Source organism: Rhinoraja longicauda, chromosome 5, assembly GCF_053455715.1.
Source record: "Rhinoraja longicauda isolate Sanriku21f chromosome 5, sRhiLon1.1, whole genome shotgun sequence".
In the NCBI taxonomy this organism is placed as follows: domain Eukaryota; kingdom Metazoa; phylum Chordata; class Chondrichthyes; order Rajiformes; family Arhynchobatidae; genus Rhinoraja; species Rhinoraja longicauda.
The window spans coordinates 44548763-44566710 of NC_135957.1; the positions used below are offsets into that span (position 1 = coordinate 44548763).

The 17948-nt window shown below is 46.1% G+C and overlaps 2 protein-coding genes across 3 annotated transcripts in view; one reads left to right on the plus strand and one right to left on the minus strand.

Annotated features, from left to right (window-relative positions):
- Window positions 1–4844, minus strand: part of LOC144593592 (trifunctional enzyme subunit alpha, mitochondrial-like) — a 56042-nt gene extending 51198 nt beyond the window's left edge. The window contains exon 1 of the mRNA XM_078399405.1: window positions 4231–4844. Within this exon, the coding sequence (XP_078255531.1) occupies window positions 4231–4312 (82 nt within the window). The 5' untranslated portion in view covers window positions 4313–4844. The remainder of the gene's footprint in view (window positions 1–4230) is intronic.
- hadhb (hydroxyacyl-CoA dehydrogenase trifunctional multienzyme complex subunit beta) overlaps window positions 4320–17948 on the plus strand; it is a 31116-nt gene continuing 17487 nt past the window's right edge. The window contains exons 1-8 of one of the 2 annotated variants that reach the window (XM_078399406.1): window positions 4320–4842; window positions 5966–6042; window positions 7038–7079; window positions 7199–7295; window positions 14138–14182; window positions 14276–14375; window positions 17259–17346; window positions 17638–17825. In XM_078399406.1, coding sequence (XP_078255532.1) covers window positions 5976–6042; window positions 7038–7079; window positions 7199–7295; window positions 14138–14182; window positions 14276–14375; window positions 17259–17346; window positions 17638–17825 — 627 coding nt within the window. In that variant the 5' untranslated portion in view covers window positions 4320–4842; window positions 5966–5975. Of the gene's footprint in view, window positions 4843–5049; window positions 5273–5965; window positions 6043–7037; window positions 7080–7198; window positions 7296–14137; window positions 14183–14275; window positions 14376–17258; window positions 17347–17637; window positions 17826–17948 lie in introns of those variants that run through there. The other variant, XM_078399407.1, reaches the window with a different exon arrangement.

The window sequence follows — 17948 nt, forward strand, 5'->3', positions numbered from 1 at the left end:
TTGAACCAATACGAAGCAACATAAAAAGTTAAACCACCCTTTGGCCTTTTACCTGAAGGCCATGTGTTCTAAGGGAGATGAATAACAGTTTAGTGAAATAAAAATAGTATAGAAAACATTTGTTATTTCTTAGTTATCTTGACATTGAGGAACATAGTGTGAAATAAGCTTTCAATGGAAAGCAATTTCCAAGGACATATTTTATAGCCCTAAAGTTACAATTGTTTTAAACTTATTTCTACGCTCAATTATTGTAGATAATTGTTTGTTTTTTAAAAAATGAATCTTAATTTGTTTAGAATTTAGCTCTAAATATTTTTATATGACTAAATTTTGATGATAGTCCTAATATACAAGATAACTTTGGTCCAAATAGCATGATTAGGCAACTGGAAATACTGAACCTGTCTGCCCTCTGAATAACACAAATATGTTAGATGACGCCTGCATTTAATCAATGAACTTTGGCACAGATTCTTTAAACATTTCCCATACTCAGTTTAAAAAGGGCAGGGTTAGCCTTTGACCCACTTCCAACAAGAATGCGCTTGCAGATTAGGTCATCAACCGACCAAAAATACTTGCACTGTTCACTAGGACTACATTTTGCAATTATAATAAATAGTAGCTAGGAGAATTTAATGTTCAGGAAGAATAGAAAGAATAACAAAACAAAATACAAATTGTGCTTTCAAGACTGCATTTAAACTACCACTACATTTGGTCAGTTGTCTGGTCCCAAACAGTAAGGGAGGTGAAATAAAAGTCAATCCATTAAATCTGCTTTTCATTTCTTGAGGAAAGACAAAGTTCTACACACGTTTATCCTTGAATCATTTTCCAGATTTTGAATTTCACCAAGATGCTTAAATTAATAGGACACATTATTTAGATTTGAAAATAACTATTATGAGAAATGCAATGTTATCATGATAATAGACAATAGACAATAGGTGCAGGAGGAGGCCATTCGGCCCTTCGAGTCGGCACCGTCATTCAATGTGATCATGGCTGATCATTCTCAATCAGTACCCCGTTCCTGCCTTCTCCCCATACCCCCTGATATGTCATTTACAAACTGGACACATCTCAAATTTGGAGCCATCTAATTAAATGGCATCAAGGATGCCACGTGACAATACCTGGATAAACTTCAGTCCCTGTATAATAATTCAGACATGCAGAATGTGGCACGGTTTGAATATTATAACTGGTTGCAAAGTGAAGTCAGGCAACATCACTGGTAATAGTGTGGCCCTACCTGATGAACTTAATACTTTCTATGCTCGCTTTCATCAGAAGGCTAATGGGGCAATGACATCCGTCCTTTCAGAATCAAGTGTGCCTCTTCCAAGGGTCACCTTTGCAGAAGCTAGATCAGCCTTCCCGAGGGTGAACCCTCGAAAACCAACTGGCCCAGACAGATTCCCAGGCCGCGTCCATAGAAGCTGTGCAGACTAGCTAGCGGGAGTATTCTTGGACATCTTTAATCCCTACTCAGTTCTGAGGTACCCAAGGCAAGGGCAGAGCTGCAGGGTACTGAGGAAACACGTTGAGGGCCTCATCTATGATGGAAGAGGGGAACCCCTTTTTCCTAAAGAATGAGGACATCTTGGATGTCCTGGTATGGAACACCTCATCTTGGGCGCAGATGTGGCGTAGACTGAGGAATTGGGAATAGAGGATAGAGTCTTTGCAGTTGTGGGAGTCAGTGGGCTTGTATATCGACAGTCCATCTCCTGTGATGGAGACGGTAAGATCAAGAAAAGGGAGGGAGGTGTCAGTGATGGTCCAAGTGAATTTGAATGCAGGATGGAAATTGGTGGTGAAGTTAATAAAGTCCATATAAGTGAATAAAGTCAACACCTGTTCCTATATCTCCTCCCTCGACTCCGTCCAGGGACCCGACAGTCCTTCCCGGTTAGGCAGAGGTTTACTTGCACCTCCTCCAACCTCATCTACTGTATCCGTTGTTCAAGATGTGGACTCTTATACATTGGTGAGACCTAAAGTTGACTGGACGATCGTTTCGTTGAACACCTTGGTTCAGTTCGCCTGAACTTTCCTGATCTCCCGGTTGCCAAACACTTTAATTCCCCATTCCCATTCCCACACTGAATATTCTGTCCTAGGCCTCCTCCATTGTCAGTGAGGCTAATTACAAATTGGAGGAACAGCATCTCATATTTTGCGTGGGCAGCTTACAACCTAGTGGTATGAATATTGAATGCAGAGTAACCCCTGCACACACTCTCCCTCATCCCTCCCCCACCCAAGTCGTACCAGCTTCTCATTCTCATCCAGCAAACAGCTAACAATGGCCTATTTCCTTTATCATTGTTACTTTTTTTTGCATATCTTTCATTCATTTGTTCTATTTTCTACATCACTGTCTGCATCTCTCTTCTTTCTTTCCCCTGACTCGTCTGAAGAAGGGTCTCGACCTGAAACGTCACCCATTCCTTCTCTCCAGAGATGCTGCCTGTCCCGCTGAGTTGTACCAGTATTTTGTGTCTAGCTCTGGAACAGTGGTGTGGACGTGGGAGAAGTTTCAGTGTTAGCTCTCACTACAATTGGATAGATAAGTGTAGTATGATCTAGCTTGCTGACTGTGTGTTGGAGAGGATAAAATAGTCAAATGCATATGAAATGCAGTATATAGGTTTAGAAACATAGACAATAGGTGCAGGAGTAGGCCATTTGGCCCTTCGAGCCAGCATCGTCATTCAATATGATCATGGCTGATCATCCAAAATCAGTACCCTGTTCCTGCATTTTCCCCATATCCCTTGATTCCGTTAGCCCCAAGAGCTAAATCCAGCTCTCTCTTGAAAACATCCAGTGAATTGGCCTCCACTGCCTTCTGTGGCAGAGAATTCCAGATTCAAAACTAGTCATCATTTGAGATGTCTTCACTTGAGTAAATTATTGACATATTTCAGGACTTTGCTCCCTCCAAAAGCATTAATGATGCATATTTTATCACAACTGTAAATAAAGTGAATCAGATCATGAACATAAATGTTGTCAGCTCTACGATTAAAGGAAAACTGACTGTAAGAGTTGCATGCTTAAGACTTAAAACTGTCAATTTCCCAAATGGCACCATTAATATAGTGGCACCTTACAGCATTATTAATACATACTTGTTGCATAGAATCAAAGAGCAGAAAATTGCCGTTCAGTCTACCAAGTCTGCACTGACCATCAAGCACCAATTTACTTTAATCTCTTTGAAATTATAACCTCAAATTACCTTTTCCAAAAATCATTTAAATATTTAAAATAGATCTGCTAAATTATGAATGATCTAATCCGATTTTGTTTAGCTAAACCAAGATGTTTGTGTCAAGTGAATGGAACAGGTTTGACTAACACAGATTTTAGTAAAATATATATTTTTTTCATTTAAAATCAAGATTTCCAAACTCACCAACTAAAAGTGAGTATTTGATCCCAAACTGTTTCCCCTTTTACTTGCCTGAACTGCAATGTTTAACTTTCAAACATTCTGCTTTTATTTAATTTTCCAGCAGTTGCAATTGTTTTTAATTTTTCGTTTATTTACAAATGTCAGATTGTCAGCATCCACTTGAATGATAGGAAATTAACATCTTGTATTACATAGAACAGTACAGTAATAAGCCCTTCAGCCCGCTATGTCTGTGCTGAACATGATGCCAAGGCCAACACTTCTCTGCCTAAACATATCATATTTAAGTATTCCATTCTATTTGTTCCTTTCTAGATCTGAATATTAGTTAAAGAGTATTTTAGTTCAAGTTTAACTTTGCCAACAGTGCCAGTAACATTAAACAAGTGTTTTACTAAAGATAGACACTAAAGGTTTTTATATGTCTTCGGTTTAAAACGGCATCTGTAGTACCTTCCTACACAATTGTTCCTCTACTGTCTCCACGACACCAAGCAAACCTCGACAGTAGAAAGACACAAACAGCAAAATACAAAATATCAGACATCTGAAGTTCTTTTTCTGTTTAAATTATTTTTCTTTTGGCTATTCAGACAGAGGAGCAGTCCCGTCGATCTGTTATATAATTAAGGACTGAGTAATTCAGTCGTGCAAAGTTTTTAAACCGGGGTGACATTTATTGACTGTGGACGGACTACACCTATTTAGGAGTCACCAGCCCCTGTATTTAGGCAACTGTCCTTGGAGTGTCACTAGAAACACTTGAACTTCGAAGGGACATCCGAAGCCGTGTGTACCTGAAAGGCGCAGATGCCTGCCGACCGAGAGCCGGAGCCGGAGCCGGAGCGGCACCATCGCCGCTCGCACCGCCGCCGCCATCTTGTGCACGACCGGACCCGCCCAGTGCGACGACCGGGGAGGGAATCGCAGTCGCCGCCTGAAAAAAATACCCGCTGCGGGCAAGCGTATGCGGATAGATTATGATCTCTTGCAATCCGGAATATTTCACCATCAACTGCCTCCACCTCTCAAGGCGGTTTTGCGCGTGGGGGGTGCGCGAAATGCAAGGATGGGCGGGTTTTAGGTGAGGCCGGGAGAGGACTTCTGTTGGGTGTTCGGGTGAAAGTGCTAGGGTTGAAGCACCAGAGAGGCGACGGGTGCGAGGCGGGGATTGCGGCACCGGAGAGACGGGAGGCCGGAGCCGCAGTTGCGGATCGCAGCAACCCCGAGAGGCGGCGCGTCTGAGGTCAGAGTCGTCGTGAGGGATTGCGGTACCGAGAGGCCGGAACCGGCCACCGGGGATCACAGCAGCGAGGGGCCGGAGCGGGGACCACAGCAGCGAGGGGCCGGAGCGGGGACAAGGCAAGGGCCCGGAGAACGAGAGGCTGGAACTGATAAAGAGATCACTGGTAAAGTATTGTTGCTGGGAGGGGAAACTATGTTGGGGGGACGTTGAATTTAAGCGGTGGGTGGAGAAGAGTGGTTGATGGTCCGGGGGAGTGGGTGGGGACCGGGTGCCAAGTTCAAAGGCCAAAAAGTGCAGATACTGGAAATCCGACATGAAAAGAGAAGGCGTTGAAATTACTCGCCAGTGGCAGATCTGTCAATATATGTGGAGAGATACTTGCTGGAAATGTATCATTAAAAAGTAGAGAGTGATGTTGTTTCACTTCATTTTGTCGGAATTTCGCTCCAGATAACTTTATCCGAATAAAGTTGTCCGAGGGGGAGGGAGTGAACTACGGGACTAATTTGGTTTGGGGCACAAAGAGCAATGGGCAGTGAGTTGCCGAGTGACCAGGGTCTCGACCCTGCCTCTTGCTGCAGTCTTCACCGATGGTATGAATGAATTTTTTCGCTGTCAACCATGGTAGGGAGGCTCCGGGTTTCTCTGCGCCTTGTACCGTGTGATTTAAATCTGTACGTTGACAATTCTGTCAAATTTGGTGTTCAACTCATCTTGCAAGACCTTCTCGGTGACTTTTTGAGTCATTTTACTTTTGCGTTGATTTTAATTAGGAAAGGTGCAAACCTCTTCATGTAAATTACATTGTTCCATGGTTTAATTTGTTCCAGTGATGTCACTGGGGATTTCAGCCTTAAGCCAATTGGTCAGGCAACTCAGTCGGCTTTTGTAGTTTTTTTATTATTTTGTGCTCTTTGGATTTTGAATGTGGAGGTTGTCAGCTTCTTAATTGTATATTTTCTGTTCGACACGCTAAGTATCATTGTTTAGAAGAGTAATCCAGACATTCTAATAATATTAATCAACAAAAGCTGAAACTTTCTGTTTTTGGCTATGGCCTACGTGATGTGAATTCAACATGGCATAATTTTAGCTTATTATAGAGGCTGTGTTATAATTAATCGCGACAAAGTCGTGACCTTGTTATTCCTACGATGCTCGATAAATCTTTGAGACCATTTTGTACATAGGATGTTGAAAATATTGCTCCAAGAATGGTGGTGGGGAATTGACGTTATGTAGACCATAGTGATTAGTTGTTATATAATTAAACTTTATTTCTATAGAAACTAAGTCATGGCTTCCATGTTGATGCACACATTTAGAAACACACCCACCAGCGCCATATGGGCTGCAAAATTAAGTAAGTATTTTATCTTATATCAATTTGAAGTATTTGTTTTGATACAATGGATATTATTATTTTGTGTCACTCAGTTTTTGAGAAGTATTGAGATCATTTTATTACATTTGAGGCATTCATTTGAGCATCTCTGCTTTAATTAGACGGAAAGGTTCCCCATTCACTAATATGGCACATGTTTAATTTCCCAATTTAATAAAGGAAGAAAAATAGACATACAAACTCCAGTTTTGTTTAATTCAGAACAGAAGGGTGCTTGATCAATACAAACAACCCAGTTTTAATAATTTTGGCAGGGCATGATCCACAAATTGATTTTGTTACTTTGGAATGGACTATGATAGGACATGAGCCAAGAGGAGAACACAAGTGTATATCTTCTCTTGCTTTGACTAATTTCCTATACTTTTGGGGTAGCGTGCAATAAGATTTTTGTTCTTGGGGGATAGAAAATTTCCATCAGACCATGCTAATTGCAGTTGATTAGAAAATGGAGAGAATTAGTTCCATTTGTATTTGGTTGATTATTGGCACATGTTCCAAAATACAGTGAAAAACTTTGTTTTGTGTGCAATCCAGGCAAACCATATCATACATAAGTATAATCAAACCATCCTTGAGTGCAACAGGTAGTACAACATGCAAGATGGAGAAAGATCGCATTTGGTTTTCATTTTACATTTAAATTGCACTTTAAAAAAACTCTTTTTAAAAAAAATACTACTCGTACACTTTAAGGAAATCATTGTAAAATTAGTCAGAGCAATACTGAAATTACCTCTTGGGGATTAAGATTAGTTTGTTATTCCAAGAAGTTGAAGATAAACTGAAGTCACAGGCATTGAAGTATTCTTATACAATTCGTTGCTAGTTTAAAGTGCTTGTGAAATCACCAATTGCTTAAAGTGCTAAAAGTATTTCATACAATTAATTTATTTTTTGATATCTACAATAAGACAAATGAGATACTTACTGCTTCATTTTTATATTACCAGATTTACGATTTTTGAGCCCTGTTTCTCGTACTCAAACCCAAGGTACAATGTCTTTATCAGTTATCTAATATTTGACATGGATTTTTTACTGATGACTCAATGCTTAACTTCAACCCTTCAATAAGTAGAGATACTAAAGTTTACATTTGCTTTTCCTATAGTGAAATCAAGCAGTAAGAAAACTCTCGCAAAACCAGGGTTGAAAAATGTTGTGTTGGTTGAAGGTGTCCGAATTCCATTTTTGTTATCTGGTACCACGTAAGTATTAAACTTGCGAATTTACACACTATGTTTGCAGATTCACAGATTTTTCAAAGAAAGAAATTTACCTTTTTCTTTGCTTTTTCACTCCTGGTAATTTATTCTGAGATATGCGCCACCAGCATGTGGCCTTAATGTTCCTTGCTTGTATACTTATTGTATTTGGAGACATAAGAGACTGCAGATACTGCAATCCTGAGCAGAAGAACAAACTGCTGGGTCTGGATGATGAACTAGCAGTTAAGTGGAGGGAAATGGACAGGTGACATTTGGGATCAGGATCCTTCTTCAGACTGATGATCAGTCCAAAGAAGGGTCCTGAACCGAAACATCGTCTGTCCATTTCCATCCATTGCTGCCTGACTTGTGGAGTTCCTCAACCAGCTTTTTTAACTTATTGTACTTATTCAATGTATGATTAGCCATGGCAGCCAAAGCAGCATTATGTGCAATATTTTAAATATCTTGCTTTGGATATTGGCTGGAATATATTAGTAGCAAGAGAATAGTTCAAATTTATTTTCTTTACTAATACATGGTAATGATATGACCATGTATGATGGGCCAATAAATAGCTTTTTGATCAGGCAGGAGATCGATGCATTTTACAGTCACTTCCAAAGAGTTGCTGCTAATGCAAAATGTCTTTCATACCATGTCCAACTAACAAAATGTTACAGTGGTAACAGGCAATTTAGCAAGTCATTGTTTTATTGAAATGTTAAGAACAGATCCAGATACTGCTTTATTAATAGTTTTCCAATTTTTATTGCTTGAATAAATAGAAGCAGATGATTTTAAGTCACACCTACTATTGGCTTTTAAATGGAACATTCTTAGTTTAACAGAAAGAGCTGAAGACTTATCATTCTTTTAACAGTAAATCTCAATGCATGTTAACAGTGTGGCGGATCAGGCCACTCCTTGGGTCAGCCCCCTCGTTACGTGACGGACAGGCGTAAGGGGTTAAAAGCCAGACCAGGGGGAGGTGTGGCCCATCCCTAGGTGGACTACGCTGTGGGCAGGAGCTCACAGCCTAATAAAAGAATCTTACTAAAAACTGCCTGGCGTCTTGCCTTTTCTCTGGCCTCCGCCAGGCCACTACATTGGTGACCTCGACGGACATCACGCGTAGTGATGTCGCACGACAATGTGCAAACCGGTCCTGCCGACCTCGATGCCGTCTCCCTCAAACTCCCGACCCTGTGGACCGAAGAGCCTGAGGTCTGGTTCCAGCAGGCAGAGGCACAGTTTGCTGTGCGAGGGGTAACCGTCGACTTGACGAAGTACTTTTATGTCGTCGGCGCCCTGGACCAGGCGACAGCAAGGCGAGTAAAGCCTTACCTAAATGACCCCCCCGCGGATGACAAATATAAGGGCCTTAAAGAACTTATCAGGAGGTTCGGCCTCAGCGACGCCGAGAGGGCAACTCGAGTTATGAGCCAGGGGGGGCTCGGGGACTGACGGCCGTCGGCCCTTCTGGAGGACATGCTCGCCCTTATGGGCAACCACCCGCCCTGTTTCTTATTTAAGCAGGCCTACCTTCGGCAGCTCCCAGTCGACCTCCGTTCTCAGCTCGCTGGGGACCCCTTCACCGACACGCAGGGGCTGGGCGAGCGCGCTGATCAAATATGGATGTCCCGTCGGGAGGACCTGGAAGCCCTAGCCGTCTTTTCCGCGGCGTCGGAAGGCCAACAGCAAGCTGGGGCCGCCGTCGACCCCGTTTCAGGGCGACCCCCGCGGCGAAATCCGGCCGCCATCGGGCACCCCGGTGCCGGCACGCCCTTCTCGCACGGCCCGCCGACAGTTCAGCCAGACGCCACCAGAGGTCGCTGGTGGTCGGCCCAAGCAGCACCACCTCCAATAACGCTGGAGACCACCGGAGGTCGCTGGTGGGCATCCCAGTCTGCACCACCACCGGACACCAGCAGAGGGGGCTGGTGCTATTATCACCGTCGTTGGGGACCGAACGCCAAGCAATGTCGCCTACCCTGTGCCTTTCCGGGAAACGCAAGGGCCGGCCGTCAGTGATTCCTTCGGCGGCCGGCCAGATCCATCGCGTGTTCGCTCGGGATCGCCGCACCGGGGGTCGGTTCCTCGTCGACACTGGAGCAGAGGTGAGCGTCCTACCTCCTTCCACCGCCGATATCCATACGGGCAAACGCGGCCCCCTCCTCACTGCGGTGAACGGTAGCCCCATCAACACTTACGGGGTCTGCCAGCTCGCCCTTAACTTCGGCGATAGCTGGTTCACGTGGCGGTTCATCATTGCTGATGTTTCCCAGCCGCTGCTGGGCGCCGACTTCCTGCGGGCGCATTCCATGCTCGTGGATGTCAGGCGGCAGCGCCTGGTGCACTCCAGCACGCTGAGGCCGGTCTCCCCCAACGTCGGACACCTGTCATCCGTGGATGCGACGTACGCGCGCATCCTGGCGGACTTCCCGGACATTGTGGAACCCACTTCTCCTCCTCCGCTCCCAAGCACGGGGTGCAACATCACATCCCCACCACCGGGCCACCCGTGCACGCCCGAGCGCGGCGTCTCGCTCCAGACAAGCTCCGTCTAGCTCGAGAGGAGTTTCGTCAGATGGAGTCAATGGGCATCGTGCGCCCCTCCGATAGCCCGTGGGCGTCACCACTCCACTTGGTCCCCAAGGCGGACGGGGGTTGGCGACCGTGCGGGGACTATCGGCGCTTAAATGACGCGACCGTTCCCGACAGGTACCCGGTTCCGCACATCCAGGACTTTAATGCCCACCTGGCCGGAGCATCCGTGTTCTCCAAGGTGGACCTTGTGCGCGGATATAATCAAATCCCGGTCCACCCCGATGACATCCCCAAGACTGCCATCATCACCCCGTTCGGCCTATTCGAGTTCCTACGGATGCCGTTCGGGTTGAAGAACGCCGCACAGGCCTTCCAACGGCTTATGGACTGTGTGTGCCGTGGCCTAGAATTCGTCTTTGTGTACTTGGACGACGTACTCGAGGCAGGAGCATTGCACCCACCTCCGCCAGCTGTGTAAACGCCTCAGCGAGTACGGTTTGTCAATTAATACTTCCAAGTGCCGTTTTGGGGTGACGGCCATCGATTTCCTCGGCCATCGGGTGACCCCACAAGGGGTGGTACCTCTTCCGGACAGGGTCGAAGCTGTCCGCCATTTCCCCCGACCGACCACTGTCAAGGGCCTGCAGGAATTCGCCGGGATGGTCTCGTTCTATCACCGCTTCCTGCCGTCGGTAGCCCGAACTATGCGCCCACTCTTCCACCTCATGGCTGGTCGCCGCAAGGAGGTCGAGTGGGACGACGAAGCAGGAGCGGCGTTTGAGCAGGCTAAGGAGGCCCTGGCCAGGGCCACGATGCTCGTCCATCCTAAGGAGGATGCCCCAACCGCCCTGACCGTGGACGCTTCTGAGGTGGCGGTCGGTGCGGTGCTAGAGCAGCACATCGACGGGTGTTGGCGGCCACTCGCCTTCTTTAGCAGGCACCTCAGCGGGGCCCAACGGCATTACAGCGCGTTCGACCGGGAGCTCCTCGCCCTCTACCTCGCGGTACGCCACTTTCGGTACTTCCTAGAGGGGAGACCCTTCACCGCGTTCACAGACCACAAGCCACTCACCTTTGCGTTCGCCAAGGTTTCGGATCCGTGGTCTGCGTGGCAACAGAGACAATTGGCTTATGTGTCGGAGTACACCACCTCAATTCGGCTCGTGGAGGGAAAAAACAACAGGGTGGCCGACGCCCTGTCTAGACCCGCGATCCACGCCGTCCTACAAATGGCCGGGGGGATCGACTATTCCGCCCTAGCAGCCGCACAGCTGGGGGACGAGGAGATGGCCACCTATCGTACAGCCGTGTCCGGCCTGCAGCTGGAGGACATTGTCTGTGGCCCCGGGGATACAACACTGTTGTGCGACACCTCCACTGGCCTGCCGCGGCCCATCGTCCCTGTCGTCTGGCGTCGCAGGGTATTCGAGGTGCTCCACGGGCTGTCTCACCCCTCCATTCGGGCGACGGTGGCCCTTGTATCCTCCCGTTTCATGTGGCACGGGCTGCGTAAGCAGGTCGCACACTGGGCACGCACCTGCATCCCGTGCCAAACTTCAAAAATCCAGCGACACGTGCGTGCGCCTCTGCAGGAGTTTCGTGTCCCTCGGCAGCGCTTCGACCACATTCATGTGGACATCGTGGGGCCGCTGCCGCGGTCCCGGGGCATGACCCACCTCTTCACTGTGGTTGATCGCTTCACGCGGTGGCCGGAGGCCATTCCGCTGGCAGACACCTTGACGGCCACCTGCGCACGGGCCTTGGCGGCGCACTGGATCGCCCGGTTCGGGGTGCCACTGGACATTACATCCGACCGGGGGCCACAGTTCACTTCGGAACTGTGGTCGGCCATGGCAAGACTCTTGGGTGTCCGCCTACACCACACTACGGCGTACCATCCACAGTCGAACGGGTTGCTGGAACGCTTTCACCGCCAGCTGAAGGCTGCCCTGAAGGCTCGGCTCACGGGCCCAGACTGGGTGGACGCCCTGCCATGGGTTTTGCTGGGGATCCGCACCGCACCCAAGGAGGACTTGGCCTCCTCCTCCGCCGAGTTGGTGTACGGGGCCCCCTTGACGGTTCCCGGGGAGTTCATCCCACCGGCGCAGGGTCGAGTGGAGCAGCCTTCTGACGCCCTGCAACGTCTTCGGCAGACGGTGGGCAGGCTGGCACCTGTGCCCACGTCACGTCATGGGACCTTCCAGCCACACGTCCCTGCCGCTCTGGAGGACTGCCAGTTTGTGTTCCTGCGCAGGGACGCACACCGATCACTTCTCCAGCGGCCGTACGAGGGTCCCTTCCGGGTCCTGCAACACGGCTCGGCCACATTCTTTCTGGACATGGGGGGTCGCAGAGAGACTGTTTCGGTCGCACGGCTGAAGCCGGCACACGTGGACATTGATCGGCCGGTGCCGGTTGCGCAGCCCCGCCCGCGCGGTCGCCCCCCGTCCACGCTACCCCCTCCAGTGTCTGCTACGACCCCTCCACCTGTCGGTCAGTCGCCGGTCCCTGCGCCGGTCATGGTGCGCACCCGGGCTGGTCGCCTCGTGCGCCCTCCTGTCCGTTTTGTACCTCCGGTTCTTGGGGGGGGGGGGTCCTGTGGCGGATCAGGCCACTCCTTGGGTCAGCCCCCTCGTTACGTGACGGACAGGCGTAAGGGGTTAAAAGCCAGACCAGGGGGAGGCGTGGCCCATCCCTAGGTGGACTACGCTGTGGGCAGGAGCTCACAGCCTAATAAAAGAATCTTACTAAAAACTGCCTGGCGTCTTGCCTTTTCTCTGGCCTCCGCCAGGCCACTACAACAGATTGCTTTTAATTAAAAGCGATAGAGAAATGTACAAATGATTTAAATGGTATATTTTCTGATTTAGAAACATAGAAAATAGGTGCAGGAGTAGGCCATTCGGCCCTTCGAGCCTGCACCGCCATTCAATATGATCATGGCTGATCATCCAACTCAGTATCCTGTACCTGCCTTCTCTCCATACCCCCTGATCCCTTTAGCCACAAGGGCCACATCTAACTCCCTCTTAAATATAGCCAATGAACTGGCCTCAACTACCTTCTGTGGCAGAGAATTCCAGATTCACCACTCTGTATGAAAAAAAACGTTCTCATCTCGGTCCTAAAAGACTTCCCCTTATCCTTAAACTGTGACCCCTTGTTCTGGACTTCCTCAACATCGGGTACAATCTTCCTGCATCTAGCCTGTCCAACCCCTTAAGAATTTTGTAAGTTTCTATAAGATCCCCCCTCAATCTTCTAAATTCCAGCGAGTACAAGCCGAGTCTATCCAATCTTTCTTCATATGAAAGTCCTGCCATCCCAGGAATCAATCTGGTGAACCTTCTCTGTACTCCCTCTATGGCAAGAATGTCTTTCCTCAGATTAGGAGACCAAAACTGTACGCAGTTTCTCTTCACATATCTATAAAAGCTTTTGCAGTCAGTTTTTATGTTCCCTGCCAGTTTTCTTTCATAATCTATTTCCCCTTTCCTAATTAAGCCCTTTGTCCTCCTCTGCTGGACTTTGAATTTCTCCCAGTCCTCTGCTAGGCTGCTTTTTCTTGCTAATTTGTATGCTTCATGTTTTGTTTTGATACTATCCCTAATTTCCCTTGTTAGCCACGGATGCACTACCTTCCCTGATTTATTCTTTTGCCAAACTGGGATGAACAATTGTTGTTGTTCATCCATGCGGTCTTTAAATGCCTTCCATTGCATATCCACCGTCAGCCCTTTAAGAATCAATTGCCAGTCTATCTTGGCCAATTCACGTCTCATACCCTCAAAGTTACCTTTCTTTAAGTTCAGAACCGTTGTTTCTGAATTAACTATGTCACTCTCCATCCTAATGAAGAACTCAACCAAATTATGGTCACTCTTGCCCAAGGGGCCACGCACATCAAGACTGCTAACTAACCCTTCCTCATTACTCAATACCCAGTCTAGAATAGCCTGCTCTCTCGTTGGTTCCTCTACATGTTGGTTTAGAAAACTATCCCGCATATATTCCAAGAAATCCTCTTCCTCAGCACCTCTGCCAATTTGATTCACCCAATCTATATGTAGATTGAAGTCACCCATTATAACTGTTTTACCTTTGTTGCATGCATTTCTAATTTCCTGTTTAGATACCAGAAATATTAATAGAATCGTGTATTTGCCAACTAAATTTTCAAGTTTTGAATGTTTCAGTACAATGCTAGTTCGTGTTTTACAAAAAAATGATTTATATATCGGGTAATTGTCTATCCAGTTATGAGTTAATATATCAAGTGTCTGTTGTTATAGGTATGCAGACCTGATGCCTCATGATTTGGCCAGAGCAGCACTAAAGTAAGTGAGAAAACAGAGCTTTCCTGTACATGCTTCATTACATTGCATTTAAGATTGCTTATAGAAACTGACACCATTTTGTTTTTTATATAGAGGGCTACTTACAAGGACCAACATACCAAAACAAGAGGTTGACTACGTTGTATTTGGTACTGTTATTCAGGAGGTCAAAACAAGTAATGTTGCGCGAGAGGTATGTGGTAGTTTTATCGATTAAGATTTTGTATTTAATACTAAGTTCTTGGCAATGACCCTTTTTACTATAGTTTTGCTTTGGATGTTTTTTTTCAAAGCTTTGCTGTCAATTTTTGTGCGTTTTCTCTGATTCATTGTCTTAAATTATTTTGTGGCCAAGTTTGCGGATGATACAAAGATAGGTGGAGGAGCAGGTAGTGTGGAGGAAACAGGCAGTCTGCAGAAACATAGAAAATAGGTGCAGGAGAAGGCCATTCAACCCTTCTAGCCAGCACCGCCATTCTATATGATCATGGCTGGCTATCCAAAATCAGTACCCTCTTCCTGCTTTCTCCCCATTTCCCTTGATTCCATGAGCCCTAAGAGCTATATCCAATTCTCTCTTGAATATATCCATTGAATTGGCCTCCGCTGCCTTCTGTGGCAGAGAATTTCACAGATTCACAACTCTCTGGGTCAAGAAGATTTTCCTCATCTCAGTCCTAAATGGCCTACCCCTTATTCTTAAACTGTGACCCCTGGTTCTGAACTCCCCCAACATCGGGAATATTTTTTCCTGCTTCTTACTTAATTCTGCTCCTATATCTTATGAACTTATGAAGATTATTCCTGCAAATGAACTATATTCTCCTGTAATCCAATGTGGAGTTCTTTCCACTCCAGAATATAAATTGCTGCATCAGAGCAGTACTAACGGTTTGCTGTCTTATCAGAAGTGCAGTTGTTCAAATAAAATAACTAATCGTGTCTGAGCACTGCAAGTAATACTGTTGCACTATTTTCAGGAGTTCCTTCTAGTCTTTTTTCAAGATTTACTGATAAATGTCGTTAAGACATTATGTGACCACTTTTGGGAGCTTGTCAGACAAAAATTGACTGAAATAATAATAATAATAATTGACAAAAATACACCAATGCAGTGGTATTTTTATAAAGTCTTTTATTTTCTTAAACTGTTCAACTGCTAGTGCACAGATGGACAGGGAGGTGAATAAAGCATTTAGCACACTTGCCTCTTTTGGGAGGGAATTAAGTACAAAAATTGACACATCTTTCATGCAGTTCCAGCCATTCAGCTATAGGAAGGATGTCTTAAGTTTGAATGGGTGCAGATTCATTACTATGTTACCTGAATTTGTGGGCTTGAGTTAGAGAAAGAGACTGCTAAGGCTGTGGTGTTTTTCTTTGGAGTATAGGAGACTGAGGTATGACATTATTGAGGTGCACAAGGTCTTGAAGGGCATGGATAAAGTGAATGTACACGGTCTTTTTCCAAGGGTAGAGAAATAAGAAACTGCAGGGCATAGTCTTAAGAGGAAGAGATTTGAGAGGGACTTTAGGGCAACTTTTTCACATGGAGGGTATTCTGTAACTGAAATGAACTACCAGAGGATGCTAAAGAAGCAGATATAATTACAACTTCCAAAAGTCATTTGAGCAGGAAGGGATCACAAGGATGCAGGTAATTGGGTCCAGCCCAGAATGACAACCTGGTCAGCATGGCAAAGTGGGTTGAAGGGCCTGTTTCCATGCTGTGTAACTCCACAACACTATCCATCATAGTTTTGATGAGATATGGGTATTGGTGTGCTCTCAAATCTGACTGATTCTGCTGTTTATACAGATGTTTCTGCGCAAAGGACTAGCTGACAAAATGGTCTGTGATTAAGGGAGAAAAAACAGTGAACGAGAGACAGTAAAGACAGATAACTAGCAGATAAGAGTTCGGGATAGTGAAATTAGAAATGGTGCAATTTTGTGAAAACCCATTTCAGCTTAGAGAAACAAAGTTGAGTGGGTCAAATAAATAAATAAATCTTGATTCAAAAAGGAATAGGGATTGTGCTTTGGTGAACTATACAAACCTATTTTTAGGGGCGTGGCTGTGTTCTGCAGCTGCGGCTCACCGGCAGTCTCTCCGTTTTTTGTTTTTTTGTCATTGTCGTTGTTAAATGTACGTTTTGTTTTATTTTTAATTCTGTGTATGTAGGGGGGTGGTGGGGGGGTTGGGGGAAACCTTTTTTTCAAATCTCCTCCTCAACGGAGATGCGACCTTTACCGTGTCGTATCTCCGTTCGCGCTACGGCCTAACATCGTGGAGTCGGCGGCCTCCAGCTGGGATCGACCTCAAAGACTCCGGTCGCAGGGCCTGGACTTACCATCTCGGAGGCTTCGGCCGTGGGCCCTGCAGACCGCAACATCGGGAGCTCGCAGGTCCCTGGCTGGTGACCGGCTTTTGGGAGCTCCAGCCGTAGCAGCTTCGACCGCCCCGAAGCGCGAGGTATGATCAACCCGCCCGCAGGCCCTTCATCGCCCTGCGTGGCCCGGCCGCAGCACTTTACATCGCCCGGTGGGGGCTCAGGACTTTCATCGGCCTGCTCGGCTCGGCCCTGGGACTTTTCATCGCCCGGTGGGGGCTCAGGACTTTCATCGGCCTGCTCGGCTCGGCCCTGGGACTTTCCATCGCCCGGTGGGGGCTTCAAAAAGTTGGGAGCCTCGATCACCTCGTGGCACCACGGGAGAAGAATGAGGAGGAGATAAGACTTTGCCTTCCTTCACAGTGAGGGTATGCCTAGAGCAATCACTGTGATGGCTGTTTTGTGTAAAAAATTATATCTGTGTGTCTTGTGCTTTTTAATGTCTACTGCCGGACCCTGACGTGAGAGGACGCTGGCGTTGAGTATTCGCCGCTTTTCCGTCAGGATAGTTTGTCTGTTTGTTTCTATGTTAATTGTTTTTGTAAAGCGCTTTGAGCATGTGATAAGGCGCTATATAAAATAAATGGATTATTATTATTATTATTATATATTCCATAATATCCAAAAATACTTAAAAAAAATTTGAGTGGTTTAATTATCCATGGCTACTGTTATTTCAACAGGCTACACTTGGAGCTGGATTTTCAGAGAAAACTCCATCCCACACAGTTACTATGGCTTGTATTTCTTCAAATCAAGCAATGACTACAGGTAAATCAAGATTATTGTATCCAACTATAAATGTTTTTTTTAACCTGCCATAACATTTGGTTTCGGACAGTTGTCCGTGTGTTAATGTTATTCATAAACTCAACAAACTCTGAAAAAAGTTTGGAGTTTGTATTTCTCGCTTCAGTATTGAATTTCATTCTTATAAATCTTGTGATTTCGTTTTACAGCCTAGATAGACCAGCTCATGGTCTGTTCAGGTCCAGCTTTTAAAACGTTTTTTTGCTTTTTTTTTTTATGATGTTAATTTTTGATGCACCATTTGTCTTGCAGGGTTTGGCTTAATTGCTTCTGGTCAGTATGATACAGTGATAGCAGGTGGTGTGGAATTCATGTCTGATGTTCCCATTCGTCACAGCAGAAAAATGAGGAAGACCTTGCTTTCGCTTACCAGAGCTAAAACGATGGGACAAAGATTGTCTCTCATTGGAAAAATCCGCCCGGACTATTTCGCTCCTGAGGTATTGATATGATGCCCTCCCTCCTACAGTAAAGTGGGCAAAAATATAATTGCAAGTTTCAGAGTGCATCTGCATTGATGTAAATTGGCCTTTTAAGTTGATGTCAGGTTTCTGACACAAATT